The following is a 21,939-nucleotide window of genomic DNA, read 5'->3' as shown; positions in this document are numbered from 1 at the left end:
CCTCGTGAGCTAGACGACTGGGCGTTCTGTTTTTACGTTATTTCCGGAGCGTCTCCCTGCTCTGGATCTTGTATTAGCTGGGCTGCTTCACCTCGTGTGAGCTGCCGGAGAGTATTGCATTTCAGTTGTTTGAGCCTCCCATCATCCTGGCCCGACACCATGGGAGTGACTTGGTAGGACTTCAAGGGATTTTGTGGGGGCGGGTCTTGGGGTCTTGAAGGCCCTCGGAACCTCCAGTGTACCCGGGAGGAGGATCGGGACCAGGGTCCGCCGCCCCCCGGGAGCTGAGCAAGATGTCCTCGTGTTGTGTGGGTGAGGGGGCCACCGTGAGGGCTGCGGAATCTGCGGGACTTTTCCCTCGGAGATGCGCCCCTTCCTCCTGGAAGGCGGCAGGTAAAAGGTTTTATCTTAAGAACCCATCAATTGTCGTGTGCCTCCTTCCCTTTTTCTTGGTACGTTTTGCTGCCCGTGAGGCCATACTACTGCCCGGGGTGGAACTTTAGGGTCGGAAGTAGGATATCGGGACTAGGACCCATTTGCAGGCAGGGCTGGATGGTGGGGGATAGGCAACAGGCAGACAGTATCTTTTTAAGGTTTTCGCCTGCCCCTCCCTACAGCCACTAAATGCGGTTACACCAGCCTGTGTATGGTCCTAGTTTGGCCATTTTAAGATCTTGGGTCTAGAGGGAAAAAAAGAAGCTATCGGGAATTAGGAGATTGGGATTCCAGGTACATCACCTCTTCAGGACCTGTTTCTTACTATGTTTAATTACATGGTTGGTTTAGTTTCTATGGACTTATTATCTCTAACATGTTATAAGTCAGTGTGGCAGGGAAAAATATGGGTCTAATTTTCTTGGAGGCATTAGTTCCAAAATGCTAGATTTCAGGGCTTTTATATATATATATGTATATATATATATATATATATATATATACATATTTTGAGCATCTTTCTGGTCAGAGAGGGCTAGAGGCCAGGGTATCTGAAGTCAGTGGCTCTAGGCTTTTCATATAAGAGCCTGTGGGAACTCGTCCTCCTGGTAGCCCAGGTCTTGCAGGTTTGTCGGGGACTGCACATTTGCTTCCTGCAGTTGACATCATGAGTTTCCTTCGAAGTCCTTTAGTGTAAGAAGGATGTGAGGAACGTGAACGAAAAGTTTGCTGAGGACTTCCCTGGCGGTCCAGTGGTTAAGACTCCACGCTTCCACTGCAGGAAACTAAGAGTTCCGTGCCTCCCTGTTTGCGGAACGTTCGCGGAACTAAGATCTGGTATGCCGCGGGGCTCAACCAAAAAAAAAAAAAGTTTGCTGCACAGAGGCATGGAACCCTGTTCTTTCCAGTGCAGAAGGCAGACAGAGAGAAAGGGCTCTCTGTCGGTTGGGATGCTTCTCAACTTTTTCAGGCTTCTAGGACTTCTGACCCCGGTAGCATTACCTTAGGGATTCTTTTTTTGGGGGGGCCTCCGCTGTGCCATGTGGGATCTTAGTTCCCCTACCAGGGATCGAACCCTCGCCCCCTGCATTGGAAGTGCAGATTCTTAACCATTGGACTGGCAGGGAAGTCCCAGGGGTTCTCTTTTATTTCAAAAGCAGGCACATAAGCATCATCATCATTGCTTGTCAGTGCTTTTTCTGATGGAGAGTAGTGACAATTTTTTAGCAACAGTAGGACTCTAATTTTATAGCTTCATTTAGTTGATTATGATTGATCATAAAGCAATGCAGTGTCTCCCCAAATTCAGCCACGTATGACTGTATTTATGATTTTTATTTTGTCATGTAGCACTTGAACTATTATTTATTTGTTTATTTAATTTATATTTTGGCTGCATTGGGTCTTCGTTGCTGCGCGTGGGCTTTCGCTAGTTGCCGTGAGTGGGGGCTGCTCTTCATTGCCTTGTGCGGGCTTCTCATTGTGGTGGCTTCTCTTGTTGCAGAGCACGGGCTCTAGGCACGTGGGCGTCAGTAGGCACACGGGCTTCAGTAGTTGTGGCACGCGGGCTCAGTAATTGTGGCTCGCAGGCTCTAGAGCGCAGGCTCAGTATTTGTGGTGCATGGGCTTAGTTGCTCCACGGCATGTGGGATCTGCCCGGACTAGGGCTCGAACCCGTGTCCCCTGCATTGACAGGCGGATTCTTAACCACTGTGCCACCAGGGAAATCCCCTGAACTATTATTTATTAATGTCTTCTTTGGATTCTGTTTCTTTTCCTTAAAAGTATTTTAACAGACAACTATATTCCTGGGGAAGCATTCTGGTAGACTGGTTAAGAGCACGGATATGGAGCCAGCTCGCCTGGCTTTGAAGTTTGGTCACGCCACACCACACCAAGCTTTGTGACCTTGTGTGAGTTATTCAACCCCTCTGTACTTCAGTTTCCTCATTGACAATGAAGAGATAATAATATTATATCTTATAAGGTTGATGTGAAGATTCAAAGAGTTAATTTATCTAAAGGCCTTTGGACACTGCATGGCACATAGTTAGTGCTTGTTTCCTACCACTCTAAAGGGGAAGCCAGTTTCGCTCACCATAGAAGGAAATCTTGGAAATAACTTTTTGTTTCATTGTTTCGGTTAAATTCTTGTACGTACTGTTGCCTCTCACTCCCAAAGATTAGAAACTTGAGGCTTGCTTTCTCTTTGATCCCAGGATCCTTAGAACTTTCTGCATCAATGGAAATGTTCTGTGTCAGCACTACCCAGTACACTAGCCCCCGGCCATGTGTGGCTGTCGAGCCCTTGAAATGCGGGTACTGTTCAGCTGAGGAGTTGAAGTTTTAATTTGTTTTATTCACTTAAGTGTAAATAGCCGCACGTGGCTTGTGGCTGCTGTGCTGGACAGCCCACGTGCAAAGTGTTAGAGAGTTGGTAAAAACATAATAACCCCAAGTTGAGGCTTTGTCTTTGATGTAGTCAGAGCTGAAAGAAACGCAGAGGAAATCCCTTTCTCGTCGTATAATTCAGCGTTACTGCATGCTCAGTCTGTATGCCACCTAAAATCTTCTCTTAAACATTGGCACACATACCACACTCGGGAAATGCTGTTTCCATAGACCTGAGTCCTGAGACCTGCTCTGGTTCTTAGCAAAGCTCTCGGGGACTGTGGGCCTCTGTTTCCCTGTCTTTAAAATGAGGAGGTCTGGGTTGATGGTGTCTAAGGTAACTACTGGCCCTGAGGAGCTGTGATTCTGCGGGTGAGTGAGTGACTTAATGAGTACACATGCATGATGATTTTGGTCCTCTCTCTTCCAGTGTGTCCCAGATGCCCGTGGCCGAGGGCAAGAGTGTCCAGCAGACCGTGGAGCTCCTGACCCGGAAATTGGAGATGCTTGGAGCAGAGAAGCAAGGAACATTTTGTGTGGACTGTGAGACCTACCACACGGCTGCCTCTACCCTTGGCAGCCAAGGTCAGTGAGAGATGGGTCTATGGGATGGCTGGAACCTGGCGTGGAGTTAATAGACATTCATGTTCATTGAAACCTTTCTGCTCTTCTGCTGAGGGTGGTATTCGTGGACATGCGGCAGATGAGTTTGAGTTTCCGAATTCATTAATTTTTGACTTCATCTCTTAGACTGGGCCTGTGTTGTAGTCTTTTTGCACTTTGCACTTTTAAAACAGTGTTGCTCAGAGTGTTGGTCACCGACGAATTGCCTCAAAATCCTCTGGGTTACTTGTTAAAGGTGCAGGTTCCTGGCGCACCCTCCCACCCCCACCCCCGCTTACCGACTGACTGGTAATCAGTCATAATCTACATTATAATAAGCTCCACAGATGGTCTTCATGCACCCTTAAAATTGAGAAAGACTCCTTTGAGGCTCAGAAGGCTTTGCATATGATTCTCCTGGAGCTTTAGAGTTTTGGGAACTTGTGTAGAAAGGCTTCCTGTTTCCCACACCTAGCCAGTGGCCTTGGCTACCTCCTTAGCATAACCTTGATCAGTGAAACAGCTTTTGTTTTAAATGCATTTCAAGGTGAGATGGGCTGTGGTTGGTGATGTTAGGGAGGTAAAGAGGATTTTTGGAGGGAACCTGGGTTCTCTTAGTCTTGGCTCTGTAGTAACTTGATTTTGGACGGTTCCACAGTGACTAAGAGCCTAGGTCATGGAACCAGACAACTGAGTCCTGGCTCTGCCACAACTAACTGCAACTTTAGGTTATTCCCGCAACCTGTGACTGTTCTTATGCTGGTCACTTGCCTGTTTCCCCAGGGATCCACTCCCTGCACTTCTCCTGCAAGCTACATTTGCAAGGCCTCCTGTAAGTTATCTTTGGCCAGTGAGAGGCATGGGGGAAGATTTGAGGATGGAAGAAAGAGAGTCCACAGTCTCTCTCTCCCTCTCCCTCTGCCTTGGGCTGTGTCTCTGGCTGTTGTTTCTTCCTTGGTTCTAGCTCCTGTTCAGCAGCCCTTGTTCCTGGCTCTCGTAACAGCACATCTTCTCTTTTTTCTTCCAGCCTCAGGGATGGTAGTGGCTCCCTGTGTTGCTAATCTTTGGGTGGCTTCACCAGTCCATTTGATTTTTCAGTTCTTCCAACCCCTGTACTTCATTCCCTGTACTAAGTCCCCTCTAATGAAACTGTCTGGTGGGGGCTATGTTTTTTGCACCCTTCCCAATACAGTTCTCTTATCTGCAAAATGAAGATAATCAGAGTATTTACCTCCTAGTGTTGTTGTGCTAATTAAATAAGTTAATACATGCAAAGCACTTAGAACAAAGGTTGTCATGGAATAAATGTCTAGTAAATGGTAGCTAAGAACTGAACTGAATTTCATCATCAGTAAAATTGCAGTGTTAACATGTGTTTTGACTGCAATAGGAAGAACACAAAGAATCAAAAGAGAGAACGGTTATGAAAGCATTTGGAAAACAAAACACTTGTATATAGACATAAGATAGCATGCTACTTCTGAGAAGCTCTTTGGCCTGGGCTCTGTTTTCCTCATCAGACCTTTACTTTCAAGGAACTACAGTCTAGGTGGAGAAACAGCACATTCTCAGCAGGCAGTGGGGTAGAATGGAAGGAGCTCAGAAGGCCTGGATTGGAGTTCCGGTTCTGCTGCTTTACTGGCTCCGTGCCTTTAGGTCAGAAGTTCTCACACTGACTAGCGTTAGCATCACCTGGAGGGTGGGAAGGCGGGCTTGTTATCCCTCAGATCGACCCGCCCACCCCTCATGAGTTTCTGACCCAGTAGGTAGCGGGTGGGGCGGAGAAGTTGCATTTCTAACAGGTTCCCAAGTGGTGGTTGGTGAGGCTGATCTGCGACCCAAATCTTTAGTTGCCTTTCGACTGTTTTCGAGACAGTAAGAACACCTGCAGACTCCCGTAGTGTGAATTAAGCATGTAATCACAGTGAATCTGCACAGGAACAGAATGCCAGATTGGCTTTGGATGTCTTTTTACTGGAGGGTTGAAATGTTTTGAACTGGATTTCTCAGGTGAAAGGTGTGAATTTGCAGCAGGCAGTGGGGAGGGCGTGGGGGGAGGCTGGTGTGGAGCCTGGTGTGTTCAGGAAGCGGCAGCACAGTGGAGGCCTGTGTAGAGGTCACAGCGCCCCCCCACCTGTCTCCTCACTCTTTCTCATCGCTGTGCTCTCATCCCTGCCTGAATCCCACCCTCTCTTCATAACCTGGTTTTTCCATGAAAGTTTTTCCTGCTGACTCTTGCCCACTTTGATCACTTCCTTCCCTGAAGTCTTTCCTTCCTTCTCAAGACTTCTGGTCTCTCCCAGGCAAGCACTTTCGTTTTATGGTCTTCTAAAGAGTTTTCCACCTATCTTTAGTGAGATTGTCAGCTTCTTGAGGCCAGGGGCCAAGCCCTCTGCTTGTGTGCCTCGTAAACCCTGGCACAGTGTTGGGGATAGTTTAAGTACTTAATAAATATTGGGGGTTGTGGTAGTCTGTCCATTCACTCTTGTAGTGAACAAACCTTGCTTCCCATTTTTTGCCTTCTTCCATTTTCTACTTAACTAAAAATCTATACAGCTTTCCTTCCTTCTTGCAGGAAACCTATAGTAATCAGTGAGAAAACTCATTTCTCAGAAACTGGAATGGGTGAGTGGGATTTGAAACTGGATCTTGTGATTCTAGATCCTGAGTTCTTTGTGCTGTAGTTGTGCTGCTTGCTTCCCAAGCCGGCTAGATGTCTTAAAATTCTCTAGAGGCTCCCCGTTGCCTTCAGGGTGAAGTCTGAACTTGGGCACGGGGACTTCCCTGGCAGTCCAGTGGTTAAGACTTTGCCTTCCAATGCAGGGGCTGTGGGTTGGACCCCTGGTTGGGGAACTAGATCCCACGTGCCGCAGCTAAGAAGTCCGCATCCTGTTGCAGTACGCAGACCTCTCACTGTTGTGGCCTCTCCCGCTGCAGAGCACAGGCTCTGGATGCACAGGCTCAGTGGCTATGGCTCACGGGCCCAGCCGCTCCGCGGCACGCAGGATCCTCCCGGACCGGGGCACGAGCCCGTGTCCCCTGCATCGGCAGGCGGACTTTCAACCACTGTGCCACCAGGGAAGCCCCAAATAAATATATTTTTTTAAATGAACTTGGGCATGGAAGAGAAGGCTCTGGCCTCCCTTTCCAGCCTCGTGCTCAGATACTCTTCTGTGGGGCCACTTCCTATGTTTCAAAGAGGGAGGAGGCCAAGGAAGGTAGGGATGGACAGAAAAGAGAGCAGCTGCTTCATTTGGTGTGCTCAAATGCTGTTACTTTTATTTTCCTTAATATGTGATACCTGTCTGTACAAAAGACCATATGTAAATCCTCTCTGAGTTATTAGTCATCATCCTTAATCATCCATCTGTGAGCCCATCACTCAACTTAAGAATTAAACCATTATCCACTGTCGAAGTTCCCCATGTGCCCCTCACCTTTTTCTGTAGAGTGGGTGGGTTATATCACATGCCACCTTTTCCTCTCCCTTCTTCTCTGGAAAAGGCTGTTGGCGAGGGGCTTCCCTCCACCGCCCTCCAGGACCGTTGAGGTGATGCTCGATTGCCACCTGGCTTCGTTCAGCGCATTGGACTCTACTCCGCGGTTTGCTGACGAAGGCCTTGATACTGAGTAGCATCTCCGTCCCTTGCAGGTCAGGCCGGGAAGCTGATGTATGTGATGCACAATTCCGAGTACCCTTTGAGCTGCTTCGCCCTCTTTGAGAATGGCCCTTGCCTTGTTGCTGACACCAACTTTGATGTGCTCATGGTGAAGCTCAAGGGCTTTTTTCAGAGTGCCAAGGCCAGCAAGATTGAGACCCGGGGCACCCGCTACCAGTACTGTGACTTCCTAGTGAAGGTGGGCACGGTTACAATGGGGCCCAGTGCCCGAGGCATCTCCGTGGAGGTAAGACCTCGGTGAAATAGGAGCATATGTGCTGAAGGGGCTGGCTCTGCAGATTTCCATGACCCCTGATTGCAAACAGATGTTTCTACCTACCTGATTCCTGTCCACAGAGCCACTGCGCTTCCTCTCCCTGCGTCTTTTACCCTTTCTTTAATCACTCAGGGACTCTCTAGCCCAAGATAGGAATGGGAAGCTGGGTTCTCAGCAGGTAGAGAGCTTAGGAAGGCTGACTTGCTGGAGAAGGGGAGGGATGGTCGGAGAGGGCGGTGGGAGCAGGTGAATTCTGATGTGGAGGGACCAGTCACCCATCACAAGGACTGGAGCAGACCAGGGCAACTTTCAGTGCAGTTAACTTTTGGGAGGTGGAAAAGTTGTGCAGCATGGGAATTCCCTGGTGGTCGAGTGGTTAGGATTCGGTGCTTTTACTGCTGGGACCTGGGTTCAATCCCTGGTCAGGGAACTAAGATCCCACAAGCTGCCACGGCCAAAAAAGTTGTGAAGCAAAGATGTGCCTTTCCCTTTGACATGCTCTCTACTCTCATGGTGTGTGTGATGACTTCATCTTTGACGTATACACTGAAAATGACAAAGACGGAGTGTGTCAGTAGCTGGCTTTGGGACCAGTGAGAGTCTGCAATCTACCATGGTCCCCCCCAAAGTAATAAGTAAGCTACAGGGCCTGCCTTTTGAAAATTGACGATTTAGTAAAAGAGCAAGGCCCAAACACACAAACTGTTTTTGAAGTTAGTCTATAAGAAATGCCATAAAAGGCACAGATTGCTCTGGGAGTTCAGGCCAAAGAGAGCACTGCTGACTTTGGGGATTGTGATGCCTCCTGCAGGAGTAGCATTTAAGGAGGGACTTAAAATATAGAAACCGGGGATAGGTCAGCCCTAAGGAGCACCCCAACTGAAGAAAAGGGCGTTAGTGGTCATTACTGCTATGACACTCCAAGGACCTCTAGAGCCAGGATTTCCTGACCCTTTTCATTTCCTGACCCTTTTCATTTCCTGACCCTTTTCATTTGCCGAGACCCACTGGAAACCCAGTCTGTTTATCCTTCACGTTTCCAACTTTTGAGTACAAACACAGCCTGGCTGTTTCTTTACTTGTTTCTCCTTATGGTTACCAGTAATTTCCCCGGCCATCTCTCCAGTGAAAAATTAGGAAAGGAAAATGAGAAAGCCTAAGATATGTGTCCTTTGGCCCCTGTCACATGGGTTGGGAAATTATTTCTTAGGGTCAGAGCCCAGGTTTTATCTACTTAGGGAGTATTGTTTGGTCTTGAAGTGACTTATGAGCGCATGTGTCTACTTTACCCTCTACTGATCCCCCCAGCACACACACACACACACACACACACACACACACACGCACACTCATACACACTCAGTCTCCTGCTCTTCATTTTCTCTCTCAGAATTTTCCTGAGCTCTCCATGAATCTGCATCCAGCATAGCTGGGACTGTATAGTTCTGAGATAATTCAAAGGGTCCTAAATCTGCTTCTGGGTCTTGTGCATAGGACTGTGGGTTGATAACCCCAAGATGAGACTATCTGAGCCTAAAGGGAACTATGCTGGGTGTATCGAATCCCTGGTGTTTGGGTTGGATATTTCCTGCGGGGCAGCCCTGTGCTAGAAGGTGTGTGTCTTTGCCTCAGGGTTGGGGAAGAGGGGCACGGGGGGCAAGAGGCGCACGAGAAGCAGATGACCTGTCCTGGCCCTCGCTTACCCTCCGTCTCTGTTCTTCTGGTCCCCAGGTGGAGTATGGCCCCTGTGTGGTAGCTAGCGACTGCTGGAGCCTGCTGCTCGAGTTCCTGCAGAGCTTTCTAGGCAGCCACACCCCAGGGGCTCCCACTGTGTTTGGGAACAGGCACGACGCTGTCTACAGCCCAGCGGACACCATGGTCCAGTACATGGAACTCTTCAACAAGATCCGCAAGCAGCAGCAGGTGCCGGTGGCGGGGATCCGTTAGTGACTGGCAGCTGCCCGCTGAGCTGTCGCCAGGCGGACTCCACAGGAGGAGCAGGTGCTGCACCCTCAGGCCTCTGGACCCCAGAAACCCAGGCCAAACGGGAAGGTTTTCCTCCCTCTCTAGTTCCCAGCTGTGGCTTCCGTTCTGGGGCTCTGGACTCCCCTCCCCTGACCCTCACACACAGCCCCCGACAGGTGTTTCAGCTGGACTTGGCCTGTCCTCAAGAATAGTAATTACGAAGAGTGGAGAAGTTTGGAGCTTTCCTGCTCTAGGGGAAAAGATAGGATGGGGGTGTCCCTGCCTCGTGAGGGTGGGGAAGGCAGGCTGTATTGCTAACTACTGGGGATTTGGTCCAGGCCCACAGTGGACAGGCTGCAGGTTGTGTTTGGGTTGGGCTGTAATAAAGGCCTCTCCCTCTGCTCAAAGAATGTGGCTGGGCCCCTCCTGGAAAAGGAGTAAGAGGCACAGCTTACTTGATGGTTATCATTTTCTGACCTCTTTGCTGAAGTGAATTGTGAGTTTACTTTTCTAGGGTGTTGCCTGAGTCCTTTGAAGTCTTCCTCTGGACATCTTTCCATTCTGTTGTGAAGTACATTAAGGCACAGGCTAAGGTGCTGTAACAAGGAGAACCTAAAGTACAGTGGCTCTTAGAAGTTTATTTTTCTCTTTTCTAATAGTACAGAGGTAATCAAATGGTCCAGGGCAGATTGAACTCCACAGGGTCATCAGGAACTTGGTTTCCTTCTGTCTTGTTCAGCCACCCCTAGGGTGTTGTCCTTGGGTGAGTCAAAGTAGACATTGGCTCCATGTCCACATTCCACTGGGGAAAGAGAGAGAAAGCAGTTTCTTTTTTAAAGGACATGACCTGGAGTTGCTTAAATCACTCTGGCCACATCTTGCTGAAAGGAACTCTGGGACATAGAGCCTCTTATTTGGGTGGTCATGTTCCCAGTTAAAACGCTGGGGGTTCTGTGACTAAAAGATGAAGGAGAAAATGGATGTGGGGACCCAGTTAGTAGCCTCTGCTACACGGAGCTCAATGGATGTGCCCAGGAATGTTCTTGGCTGTTACTTTGCAGAGAGTACCCCTGTAAGCAAGCCATTCGTTTATGAGTTGGACTGTGATAGGGCTGATGCGAGAGCCACTTTAGCTGGATTAGTCACATGGGAAGTCACTTCCACACGCCTTGCCTAAGTCTCAGCACCAAGACCTCTCCAGTTCTCATGCGCCCAGAGCTTAGGGTTCGACAGTTGACCTCGTACTCACACTGTGCTTCATGCTTTCCTGAGCTCTTTCTCCTCATCTCATTTGAGCCTCCAAGCTGCTCATTTGACCTACATTGTCTGCCTACCCCACTCCTGCTGCAGAAATGTTCAGTCCAGCTAGCATTTAGATGCACAGAGATGGTCTTAGGAAATGTATTAATGTACATACTGCAGTATTGTCCTCAAGGATACTGTCCCTCATTGAAGGCACCTAAAGAGAAATTGTTTTCAGATCTAAGTGCTCAGATCTAAAGCCTCTGTAACAAGAATCATGCAGTGGTCATGTTTCCCTTTTAGCTTTGGCTGGCAGGAAGCTCAATTCAACTTTCTAACTGTAGGACCTGTCATTTGTGTTTCTTGTTCTCACCTCCCCCGGCTTCTTGTTTCTTTGCTTTGTTTTTACTTTTTTAAATGGAGGTATGTTTTAGATATTATTTACACATAATAAAATGCAGAGATTTTTTTATGTTTTTGGCCTTCTGATTTATGTTTGCTTTTGTCTAGATTTATCTATTTGTATTTTTCTGTAGGCTGCCTCAAATTTTCTATGAGATGAGATAGCATTTTGAACATAATGTGTTCCCGAAAATATATAGAAATTGAGTGTGGTAAATGTAACCCCAGACTTATGCATTATAAGGAGGGGTTCCTTAAAAACTAAAAAAGTAGTATAAACTCCCTAACTATCTGTGCCTTTTAGACATAATCTTCACTCATAAATTTCCAGCATACTTCACTTTTGTTATTTTCCCTTATTTTGAGCACACATTTGACCAAGATTTAAGTCCAGTAAACACCAGATCAGGCTTTAAGAATTGCCACTTTTTGTCCATCTTTGTCCTTTGCGTCAGTTAAAGAAAGCTTATTACTAAAAAAGGTGGGTAATGCAATACATTTTTTAATTTAACAAATTCAACTCCACTAGCAAAGTTGCCAAAACTGAACTGGTAACTAGTGGGAAGGGCCCAAATGTCATCCAGCTTTTGTATGTAAGTCTGAATGGGGCTTTCAAGAGTAGTTTAGGGTTGTTGGTGTATAGTTTTTGAAAGTTCAGGTTGAATGAAAGTTGAGGAGCATTTGTATAAAGGGAAAAGAGGCATGGTTATCCTCATTTTAAAAATGAAAAAAACTTAAACTCAGCTAGTAAATGGAGATGCTGTATTTTGGGTTCAAATCTGACATTCCTCCTTTTACACTAGACTGTCTTCCTGTCACTCCTTCCTTTGCTTCCGGATGCCTTACCCCTCTCCCTGTCTGTAGCTACCCCAAAAGAGCAGAAACCAGGACATTTCTGGGATTCTGCTAACATGTCACCTTGGTGGGTACCTTTGTCAGAGTCACATAGAAATCTGCCAACCTTGACTGTCAGAACCATGCAGGGCAGCTTTAGAGTTTACCTGGTTCTCCTTCACTGTAAAATGGGGAGGCGGTGGCTTCCAGGGGGGTCATGCTGAGAGGTGAGGCTGGAGTCAGGACCAAACTTCAGACTCAGGACTCGTGGCTCCCAGCGTGTGACAAAGGGTGGCGCCTGGACCTCTGTGTGGTGCCAGGTGATTTTAGGTGGAATGTGGAATACATTTTTGTTTTCGTACTTATGCCTTATTCTAATGTACATTAGAGCAAAGTATAAGTGGCACTTTATGTCTTAGGATGAGGGTAAATACGTGTTTTTAAGAAGAGTCCACTTAAAGGGAACTGTTAAGTTATAGTGCAGGTGATACCTGCAAAAGGCAAAATCTGGAGGAGGAAGGAGGATGCTAGAATTTGGGGAAACACTAAGTTTCGTCCACTTCGTGTATCCATTGATAGTTCCTGCTCTTTCCTCCTGTGCTGTTTTGATTCTCTGTACCTGTTTCCAGGCTGCCTGCCGCTTGCTTTCCTCAGGTCTTGAGTACCAAGTCGTCACGTGTCCCCCACTGTGTATTGGTGTCACTGCTCCACTGAGGGAATACCTAGGGACTGGCCACTCCTCCCCACCACCAGTTCTGCCCCAACCCACTGTGTCCAGTGTTCATTCCTCAGGCTTCAGGATGAGTGAAAAGTTTTCTCTCCGAATCCTGGAGGGAGGGTGCGGGGAGCAGAAGCGTGTCCTCCAGCTGTCAAAAGTTGAGACTTAAAATATGGGAAGGGCTCTAGGCTGAACATTTTGAGGTTATTCACAGTGGATTTAGAGCCAGGCAGGACTGATGTGTGGCCTTTCCCTCACCACAGCCTCCCTTTCCATATCTGCTGCTGTCTGGGAGCCTTGGGCGGCAGTCCCCGGTCACAGTTGCTGTGTGGAATGGTGACCGGCTGGGTTACAAGTTTGGTCCTCTCCTGGGGGGTTGCTGTCTTTGGCCTTCAAACAGTCACTTGTGGAGGGGATTTTCCCCCAAGGTGAGAACTCTGCCATTGTGTAGAGCATTCCAAAATCAGTCTCTTGGGTTAGAAGGGACCCTTGAGGTCACACAGTTTGACCATCATTCAGTATTCACATCTTTACACCATCCCTCCCAGAGATCATGCAGCATTAACTTGGCCTTAACTAGGGAAGTCTGTTCTCTGTGTATTTCATTTTTGTCATTAGCTCTGAGACAAAAAGCAAAGCAAAGCATACCTGTCCTTTCCCTTGCAGGTTGTGGAGACTGTGTGGTACTTAATGAGGGAGTAGACCATTAGTTGGGGCTATAGTATGAGCGAGCCATGACTCTTCAATGCACTGTGGGTTCTCAGCCCCTGAGGGGAGCCTCAGGAGGCCTAAAATGCCTTGAAAGTGGACACGGCTTTGTGTATACGTGCAGTTTTCTGGGAATAGGATTTATAGGGTTCATTAGAGTATTTCAAAGATCCGTGGTCCAAAAAAAGAATCTCTAAAGGGAGTACATTGTGAAGGGAAAGAGCAGGAAGACAAAGATAAATCAGGTGTGACATACATCCGGCTGACTTACTGCAAGCGAGACCTTCCACTGACTTCTGAATCCTCACCTCGGGTCCCATCTCGGGATTTCCCTCCTTCATTTTATAGGTCTTCAGGCCTTTCAGTCAGTTTCTGGGAAGCTGGACTGTGTTCCTGCTCTTTTCTTTCCTATAGGTTCCTGCTTCTCATCTTGTCACTACATATACATACACACAACCTCTCAGAAATGAGTAGGAGCAAATATGTGTGAAGCAATCTTTATAGTACTCTTTGTGGCCCCAGGCGTTACTCTTCCATTATGACACCCCATGGGATCTGAAAATTATCCTGTTGTAATGGCATTTTGCTTAATGAGCGTGTTTTCATTTTTCAGGATGGTGTGATTGATGAGGCAGAGAAATAGTTCCTTGCCTCTGTGATGAAATTAGGAAGTTAAAGGATTCTTGGAACTCTCGGGGCAAAGATTCCTAATTCTCTTGTAGTCTCTGTTTTATTCCCTAACATATCCCTGCCCCATCAGATGGCATAGACCTGTTTTTAAGGTTAATCTGAATTCTACTGAGCTTTCTTTGGAGGCTTTAAAAAAGAATTTAGGGACCACATTTGTATATCCTAGATTGTCCCAAAGGCAGAAGTCAATATCGGACATCTGTTGTGTGGGAAAGGCAAGGCTAGGAATGTGGAGGTGACAGGTGTTTCGAGGCAGCTTACTAAATGGAAGAGAACACTGCTTTAGGAGACAGATGTCTGCGTGCTAGCCATAGTGCTGTCCCTAACTTGCCAGGTAACTTCAATCACGTTGGCATTTCTGGATCTCATCTGTGTAGTGGAAGTAATGATGCCCTCTTTCCGTATTTCATAAGCTTGTTGAGAGGCTCAAGGGAGAATAGATGTAAAGAGTGCTTTGGAGGCAAGGTGAGGCTGTCTCTGCTCTTACTTCTTTTTAATGGTGCTAAAGGTATTGTGTATAGTTAGGATGTTTGAGATGGGAAGCTATAGGGTTATTACTGCTTGGTAGCAGGTTAAAATTCTCCTCCAGTGCAAAGGAAATAGTTGTAATAGAGAAGAAGCAATGTGGAGAGAGAGTCCAGAGAAAGTATCTATCATACAGGTGTATTTTTGTAATCAGTGAGATCAGTGAGCACAGTTGTAGGGACCACTTCTAGAGCATGGAAATATATTTTTAATATTTACTCATAGTGTTGGGATTTTACTTGTTCTCCTACAACCTAACGGAAAAGAAGCTGAGCTTTAAAAAAAAAAAAAAACAAGAGTCGGGTAGAAATGGCTATATTTTCTTTGCGTAACACATCCATCCCTGTTTCCCGTCAACCCCCAAGCCTTAGTTGTGCCTGCTTCTGAACTGCTTTTTGGGTGCCAGTGTATATGGTGACTGAAGAAAGTTGTGTCTAAAGAAAGTTCAGTGTTCCTGATTCTATTTAACATTCCTCATTGATGAACCACTGAAGCTCTTAACCCTCTAGCTACAATAAAACCTTTTTGTTAGCTATCTTGCACAGCCTTTTCATATTTGAATTATCTAAAATAGCCTTCTTATTCTTTCTGCTTCCATCTGATACACAATTCTCAAACTTTTTGGTATCAGGGTTCCTTGATGCTCTTAAAAATTACTGAGTACCCCAAAGAGCTTTTGTTTATGTAGGTTATATCTATTGGTACTTACCTTATTAAAACTTATTTATAATGAAAAATGAAAGTATTCACTTAAAAGTAACAATAAACACATCACATGTTAACATAAGGAAAATATTTTAATGAAAAATAACTTTTTTTTCAAAGAAAAAATTTAGAAGAGTGGCATTGTTTTATATTTTTGCAAATCTCTTGAATGTCTGACATAATAGAAGACAGTGGATTCTAATACCTGCTTCTGCAGTCAGTGTGTTGAAATTTGTTGTTTGGTTGAAGAATATGAAGAAAATCCAACCTCACACAGATGTGTAGTTGGAAAAAGGGAGAAGTATAGTGATACCGTCTTCCGATAATTGTGGATGTTTTTTGATACTACATCACAGCTCCGCTGAAGGTTAGTTGTAATGTGGAATCTCAAATTCTATCAGTGAACTTTTTGTACTCTATTATATTAACATTCATTGGTTTATTTTGCACTTTGAAGGGATCTTTTACCCATACACAGTTTTGTAGCATCATGCATTGGTCATCTTGGAAATACTGCAGATCTTTTAAATGTTGACACATTTCATTTTGCAATATCAAACAATCATATTTGTTAATATCACCACCAATCTCATCAGAAAAGTCTTGGGAAGCTATTAAGCCCACAGTGGCAGATATGTTTTCGAAAATTCTAAGTTTTGCCTGAGAGCTTGAGTTTGATCAATGCTGTCAGGCTCAATTTGTTTATTTTTGAGAAAGTATCTTTCGGATACCCAAGGCTGAATGACTGTAATTTATCTGTTAGCTGTTCTTCCAAGTAAAAATGGTATTGCATGAATTGCTACTTCAGCTCAAAATTCAGAGAAATTGCACAGGTTCTTTTCCTCAAGAAAAACACTGTAAGGAACAAAAGTGCTTTATGCCTACATCCACTTAATCACATAGAGGAGTATTATTGAAAAAATTTGTTCTTACATAAAACAAATAGTTTTTATTTTAGTGCTTCATCAAGGACTTCCTTAAAGTGACACAGATATTATTTTTTTCCTGTGAATGGGTGGCAGTGAAGAATACCTTGACTGCTAGTACAGTTTAGTGCCATTGGCTTGATTTGTGTTAAGGCAGCAGCAATTTTACCCATTGTGACTTTTGTATCATTAGTGCAAATGTCATCACAGTGACAAAGGCAAGTAATATCTTATTACTATGAAAATAGTTCTGATTTCAGGGACCCTCCTGAAAAAAGTCTGTAGCTACCAGGGCTCCGCAGGCCACACTTTTGAGAACCACTGGTCTAATACATACTCACAGCACTGAGAATCACCACCCCCATTGCTATTTTGAGAGCACCCCTTCCTTCAGAAGTCTTAAGTGGCTCCAAAATACTTCACTCAAAAAAGCACCTATAATGGTGTCATGTACTTTGTTAGGGAAATAACATTGAATAAGATCCAATCTTTATTCTCCAAGAATTTTCTCGAGCGGCTGGGGAGTAAGAGGAGAAAATAGATGAGTCATAATGTAAGATAAGAATTCCTTAAAGAAAATTATGTTAAAGGTGTTAGACAGCAAAGGGAATGCTAAATTTTAGGTCTAACTCTGAGCTCTTGAACCACATGGCAAATCCTCACCAAATCAGTCAGTCAACCACTAGGTCTTCTCCTTTCATCAAGTCTTAAAAGCCTAAGTTTGGAAATGTTTTCACAGGTTTGGCTCCGGGCATTGTAGATTCTTGCTTACACATGCACATGCTGTTTCCCCCTTCTTGTTTTATTTGTTGTTCTTTGGCTTTTGTTGCTTCTCTATTTCATATTTACAGGTGTGTAGCTTTGAGCCAGTGTAGGTGGTAACACATATGTTTATTTCTTTTCCTTGCCCTTGTACTTAAATGTAAGCCTTTACCTGTTTTGTTAGCCTTGCGTTGGGTGATGTAACTGTTGGTCTTATTTGGAGGAAGCCCCCCCATCCCAAGCTGTGTCAGGGCAATGCACCCAAGAGGCTGCTCGGGAAGGAAGCCTTTTCTTAGACTGAGAAGATTTGTAGAAATAACCGCTGTTCTATTTACCTGGGGTCTCCATCCCCACGATGTGCCGAACTTCAGTTTACAGCAGCGAAACTCTTAGGGGGATTTCCATAAAACAGCTGAATTCCGACTGGGTCATCAGTGGCAAAAGTCAGACACGTGCTCACTCGCCTGGGAGCCAATAGTAACTTTTGCAAAAGCTGCCTCAGGAAACCCCACAGTTCGGAAGCTGCATTTTTCGGACACTGAAAAATAATAGTCTTTTACCAGAACAAAACAAAAACCTAGACGGGATAATAAGAAAGGCTTTTCCCCTTGGCATTGGGAAGCGATGTCAAAGACGCTCCATCCAAAAGGAGTGCGGGGAGCTACCGTAAAATTCCTTTACAGTTCCCGCGGGCTAATGGGCTGGGGAGAAGGGGGCGGAGATGGGCTCGGGTGAGTCTCTGGCCCTTTAAGGAGGAGGGACAGGCGTAAGACTCTGTACCTTTAAGAGTCTCTTTGTCTGGAAACCTCCTTATTTACCCTCCTGTGCTTCAACCAAACTTCGACCCGCGATTCACAACGCCCCTCTACGCCGCCGCCCCTTACGGCAGGCTCAAATCGGCCGCGCGTCGGTGGCTAACCCTAAACTTGGCAGCCGCGGCGCGAACCCTCGGAGGGGATGTCTGTGTCGGGTCAGGGCCCAGCGCTGCGCCGTTGGCGCAATGCGGGGCCCGGGGGCGGGGCTCCGGCGGGCGGGCCAATGGGTGGGCAGGGGGCGGGGCCGTGTTCGGTTGTCTCGCGCCCTGGTGACAGCTCGCGCGTGCTGATGATGGCGGTAAATAGAGGGGGGTCAGGGGAGGGGGCGGAGGAGGTGGGGAGGCAGCAAAGGGGAAAGCTCCAGGGGGTGGGGGGACGAGGACCGGGGAGGGCGCGACGGCCAGGGAGCCCATTCTGAGACTCGGAGGCGGGGACAGGAGTCTCCGGCACACTGGCCCTCCCCTTTAAAGAAGCAAAACCTCACACACCGGGTGAGGGGCGACAAAGGCGGCGCGCGCCTCACGGGCGGGAGGAGCGGCGGCAGGGGGCGGGACCGCGGCGCCGGCGAGCTGGGGGCGCCTGGGGCGAGGGCCGGCGGGAGGCGAGAGCCGGCTGTCCGGGAGCGCCGGCCCTTTATTTTGGCGGGGTGGGCGACCGCTGGGTTTGGGGTAAAAGCTTTGAGGGGAGAAGGGAAGGAAGGCTTGGAAACGGTTGGGGGGAACGGGTCTGTGAATGAGACGAGGAGAATTAAGGGGAGAAAGGGTTAGAAGGCAGGGAGAGGAGTGAGAAAAAGCCAGCCAAGGAGGTTGGAAGGAGGCAAAACCCAGGGTGGGTGATAAGGAAGCCGGGCCGGGAGTGAGGTTAGGAAGACGGCTCCTCGGCTTAGGTGTGAGAGCAGGGGTTTGGAGGGGAAAGCTCTGAAGGGGATGGTAGTGGGGTGAGGGTTACTGGGGTAAGAGTTGCAAGTGGAAGGCAAGGAGGGGCAGAGCTGGGGTAGTAGTTGGGAGTAGAGGAGAGAGAGTGATTTAGAGCCAGACGTGACAAGGGTGTGAACTAGTGCAGAGCGAGATGAACTGAAGGTCTAGGACCGGCGGTGGGTGGGAACTGCGAGGTTCTGAGAAAGGTATGGGTTAGTGGGTGGGCAGTGGGTGTAAATTCTTGAAAGTGAGGGAGGGGGAATGAGACACTGGGCTAGAACCAGGTGGAGTTAGGAATAAGTGCGGTGGGAGTGGAAGGGTGAAAGGAAATAGAGATGAGAGATGGGGCGTTTGTAGGACGATTCGGGGACCAGAAAGCTGAAAGGAGAAGAGGGTGAGGGTGTGAGAAGTGATGACGGTCTGGGACAGGGTAACTGGGGAATTGTGTTAACTGACGAGGTTCAGCAAGATCCAAGGTACAAACAGGGAGGTTAAGAGACAGGGTGTAAAGCGGACCAACAGAGGAGCAAGGAAGAGGTGGGCCCCAGGATTTAAAGGATGAGATGGGGAGTGAGGGAAGAGAACAGGGTTAAGGGCAGCTTGGGGAAGCCTGATGGATGTAGAGCTGGGGTAGACTGCACAGGGGTGGGAATTAAGTGGGTAGTTGGGGGAGATGCTCCAGAAGGTCCTCGTGGATCAGGGCAGAGACGCTGTAGTGAAGGATCAAGTGTAGGGAGCCTTTGGTGCAGAAGAGGAGGAACCATGGTGAGTGTAAAGAGACCTAGAGATAGGAGCAAAAACCAAAAAGTAACAGTGAAGGTAGGGGGTGAAGGAAAGGAATTCTTTGTTGAGAAGAGAACTGTGAGTGTGTTGAAACTGTGAGTCCTTTTGTCCATGAAAGTAGGATATTCCAGAAATCTCTTTCTCTCTTCAGGGAATCTTGAATCTGCTTCCACCTTTCATGGCTTTTTAAATCGACTTTTCATGTCCACTTTGAAAAGATGAGACCCATTTTGATTTGATTTTGTTCTTGTATGAATGATGAAGCATCAACTGGGTGCCGAGAAGCTCTGCATTTCACCACTGTTGTGATAATGGGGAAATGGGTTGTATTTCCAGTGTGGTTGTGCCCGTCTGGTGTGACAGTGTTGTGTTGTAGCAGTGTGATAAATGACAAGCACTGGGCAGTGCTTTATCGATAGCCTTTTCATTTTCAATGGGGAGCACACTGTTGTTGAGATAGAGAAAGATGAAAATCTTTTTGTTTTGTTTGATCAACCAGATTTCTGCCTAATTGTTTTTGGTGGCTGGAGAATATTGAGAAATCATTTCAGAGAAAGGCGAATAGCCAACCAGGGAAGTTTGCCGGGGATGACATTTAAATCGGGGCAGTGAGGACACCTAGTTCCTAAGCTACCTTTAGCTTTGTGTGGGACTCTTTATACTGTAGTAGGGAACTCACCCATTTAACAAAAATAGAATAAAGAAAGGGAGGTTTAGAATAGTAGAGGATTTTAGAGTGGGACTTACCTTTTAGGTTAAATAATGGGTTTATGGGTAATTTTTATCATGAAAAAACCTCTAAGATAATGCAAGCTGGAGCCTTGGACAGCTCCACTGCCTCTCCTGTTTTGTAGTTGTGAATGAAAAAGATTAATATTTTCTAGAAGAAGCTTTTGATTTTTAAGACACTTTTGGAAATTAAAAGGAAGATAAGAAATTTGGGACAAAATTTAGGTTATTCTTAACCAGGTATTTTGTTTTGATGATTTTTATCCTGAAGCTTTTACATTTAGCTAAGAATATGAATGATTATTTGCATTTGATGGTGGCAAAGATAGCATATAATGTACTTAAGAAAAAAATGCAAACTATTCTCGAGACTTATTTGAGGTTATTTCGTTAGTGTACATTCAGTTACACAAAGATGCTTTTTCTTCAAAGTTGTGTAAATTTTGGATTGCTGCTGTTTTGTGGGTATTTGTATAAACGGCAAAGATCAAATGGTTGATAGCATCTGTGATAGCAAAGATTAGATTTTGATTAGTGGATATCAGAGACATTGGTTATTAATGTATTTTAATAATTTAGGATCTTAAATCTTTCTGGATGCAGCTGCTATGTTCATGGATTCTAGATTCTGTTGAGAGGTGTTCAGGGTGTCTAGATTGATTTAGCAGTTTAACAGGATTTTTAAAAATTACTATTTTTCCTTCTAAGTTTCAAGAGGATTAGTCTGAAATGTTAACTTTCAAGCTGAAGAGTAACTTTGCTATGAGGCACCTGTTTCTGTGAGATGTGTGCGCATGTTCCCTTCATTTCTAGGTATGTCTGGCGTTGCTAGTAGGTTGTGCTCTACATGTGGTATTGCCATATTTATTTATTTATAAATATTTATTTATTTATTTTGGCTGCACCGGGTCTTTGTTGCAGCATGCAGACCCTTAGTTGTGGCATGCAGGCTTCTTAGTTGTGGCATGCATGTGGGATCTAGTTCCCCAACCAGGAATTGAACCCGGACCCTCTGCACTGTGAGCGTGGAGTCTTACCCACTGGACCACCAGGGAAGTCCCGCCATTTTTATAATGTAATTGTTTTGTACCTGATATCTTTACATAAATTATTTTAGATTTATTTGATAATGATGAAGAAGAAAATATAAACTATAAGCTAAACAAAGGGAAAGTCCGTTTGGGTCTTATCGTTTCTGTATGCTGCCATAGTGTGTTAAATCACCACTTCTTGTGTGAGTGGTTATTTCTAAGTTGATATTTCTTTTTTAAAAAAATTTATTTATTCATGAATTTATTTATTTTGTTGGGCTGGGTCTTTAGTTGCGGCAGTTGGGCTCCTTAGTTGTGGCTCACGGGCTCCTTAGTTGCAGTGTGCATGTGGGATCTAGTTCTCTGACCAGGGATTGAACCTGGGTCCCCTGCATTGGGAGCGTGGAGTCTTTTTTTATATATATATAAATTTATTTATTTTATTTATTTACTTTTGGCTGCGTTGGGTCTTCGTTGCTGCACGTGGGCTTTCTCTAGTTGCAGTGAGTGGGGGCTACTCTTCGTTGTGGTGTGTGGGCTTCTCATTGCGGTGGCATCTCTTGTTGCGGAGTACGGGCTCTAGGCATGTGGGCTTCAGTAGTTGTGGCACGCGGGCTCTAGAGTGCAGGCTCAGTAGCTGTGGCGCACGGGCTCACTTGCCCCGCGGCATGTGGGATCTTTCCGGACCAGGGCTCAAACCTGTATCCCCTGCATTTGCAGGCGGATTCTTAACCACTGCGCCACCAGGGAAGCCCCGGGAGCGCGGAGTCTTAACCACTGCACCACCAGGGAAGTCCCTCAGTTGATATTTCTAAAATTGAA

The 21,939-nt window shown here is 46.2% G+C and overlaps 1 protein-coding gene across 1 annotated transcript; it reads left to right on the top strand.

Moving 5' to 3' along the window:
- Positions 1-159: 159 nt before the first annotated feature.
- MED20 (mediator complex subunit 20) lies at positions 160-9,312 on the top strand. Its single transcript, XM_065886161.1, has 4 exons — positions 160-173; positions 3,257-3,411; positions 7,082-7,335; positions 9,097-9,312. The coding sequence occupies exons 1-4, from the start codon at positions 160-162 to the stop codon at positions 9,310-9,312; spliced, it is 639 nt and encodes a 212-aa protein (XP_065742233.1).
- The last annotated feature ends 12,627 nt before the right edge of the window (positions 9,313-21,939 follow it).

This window comes from Phocoena phocoena, chromosome 10, assembly GCF_963924675.1.
Source record: "Phocoena phocoena chromosome 10, mPhoPho1.1, whole genome shotgun sequence".
In the NCBI taxonomy this organism is placed as follows: domain Eukaryota; kingdom Metazoa; phylum Chordata; class Mammalia; order Artiodactyla; family Phocoenidae; genus Phocoena; species Phocoena phocoena.
This window is presented reverse-complemented; position numbering and strand designations above follow the sequence as displayed.

Excerpts from the sequence above, each read along its gene's own strand:
- MED20 (XM_065886161.1), top strand. Across the intron at positions 3,412-7,081 it reads CTCTACCCTTGGCAGCCAAG|GTCAGGCCGGGAAGCTGATG; the intron begins GTCAGTGAGAGA and ends CGTCCCTTGCAG. Across the intron at positions 7,336-9,096 it reads CCCGAGGCATCTCCGTGGAG|GTGGAGTATGGCCCCTGTGT; the intron begins GTAAGACCTCGG and ends TCTGGTCCCCAG.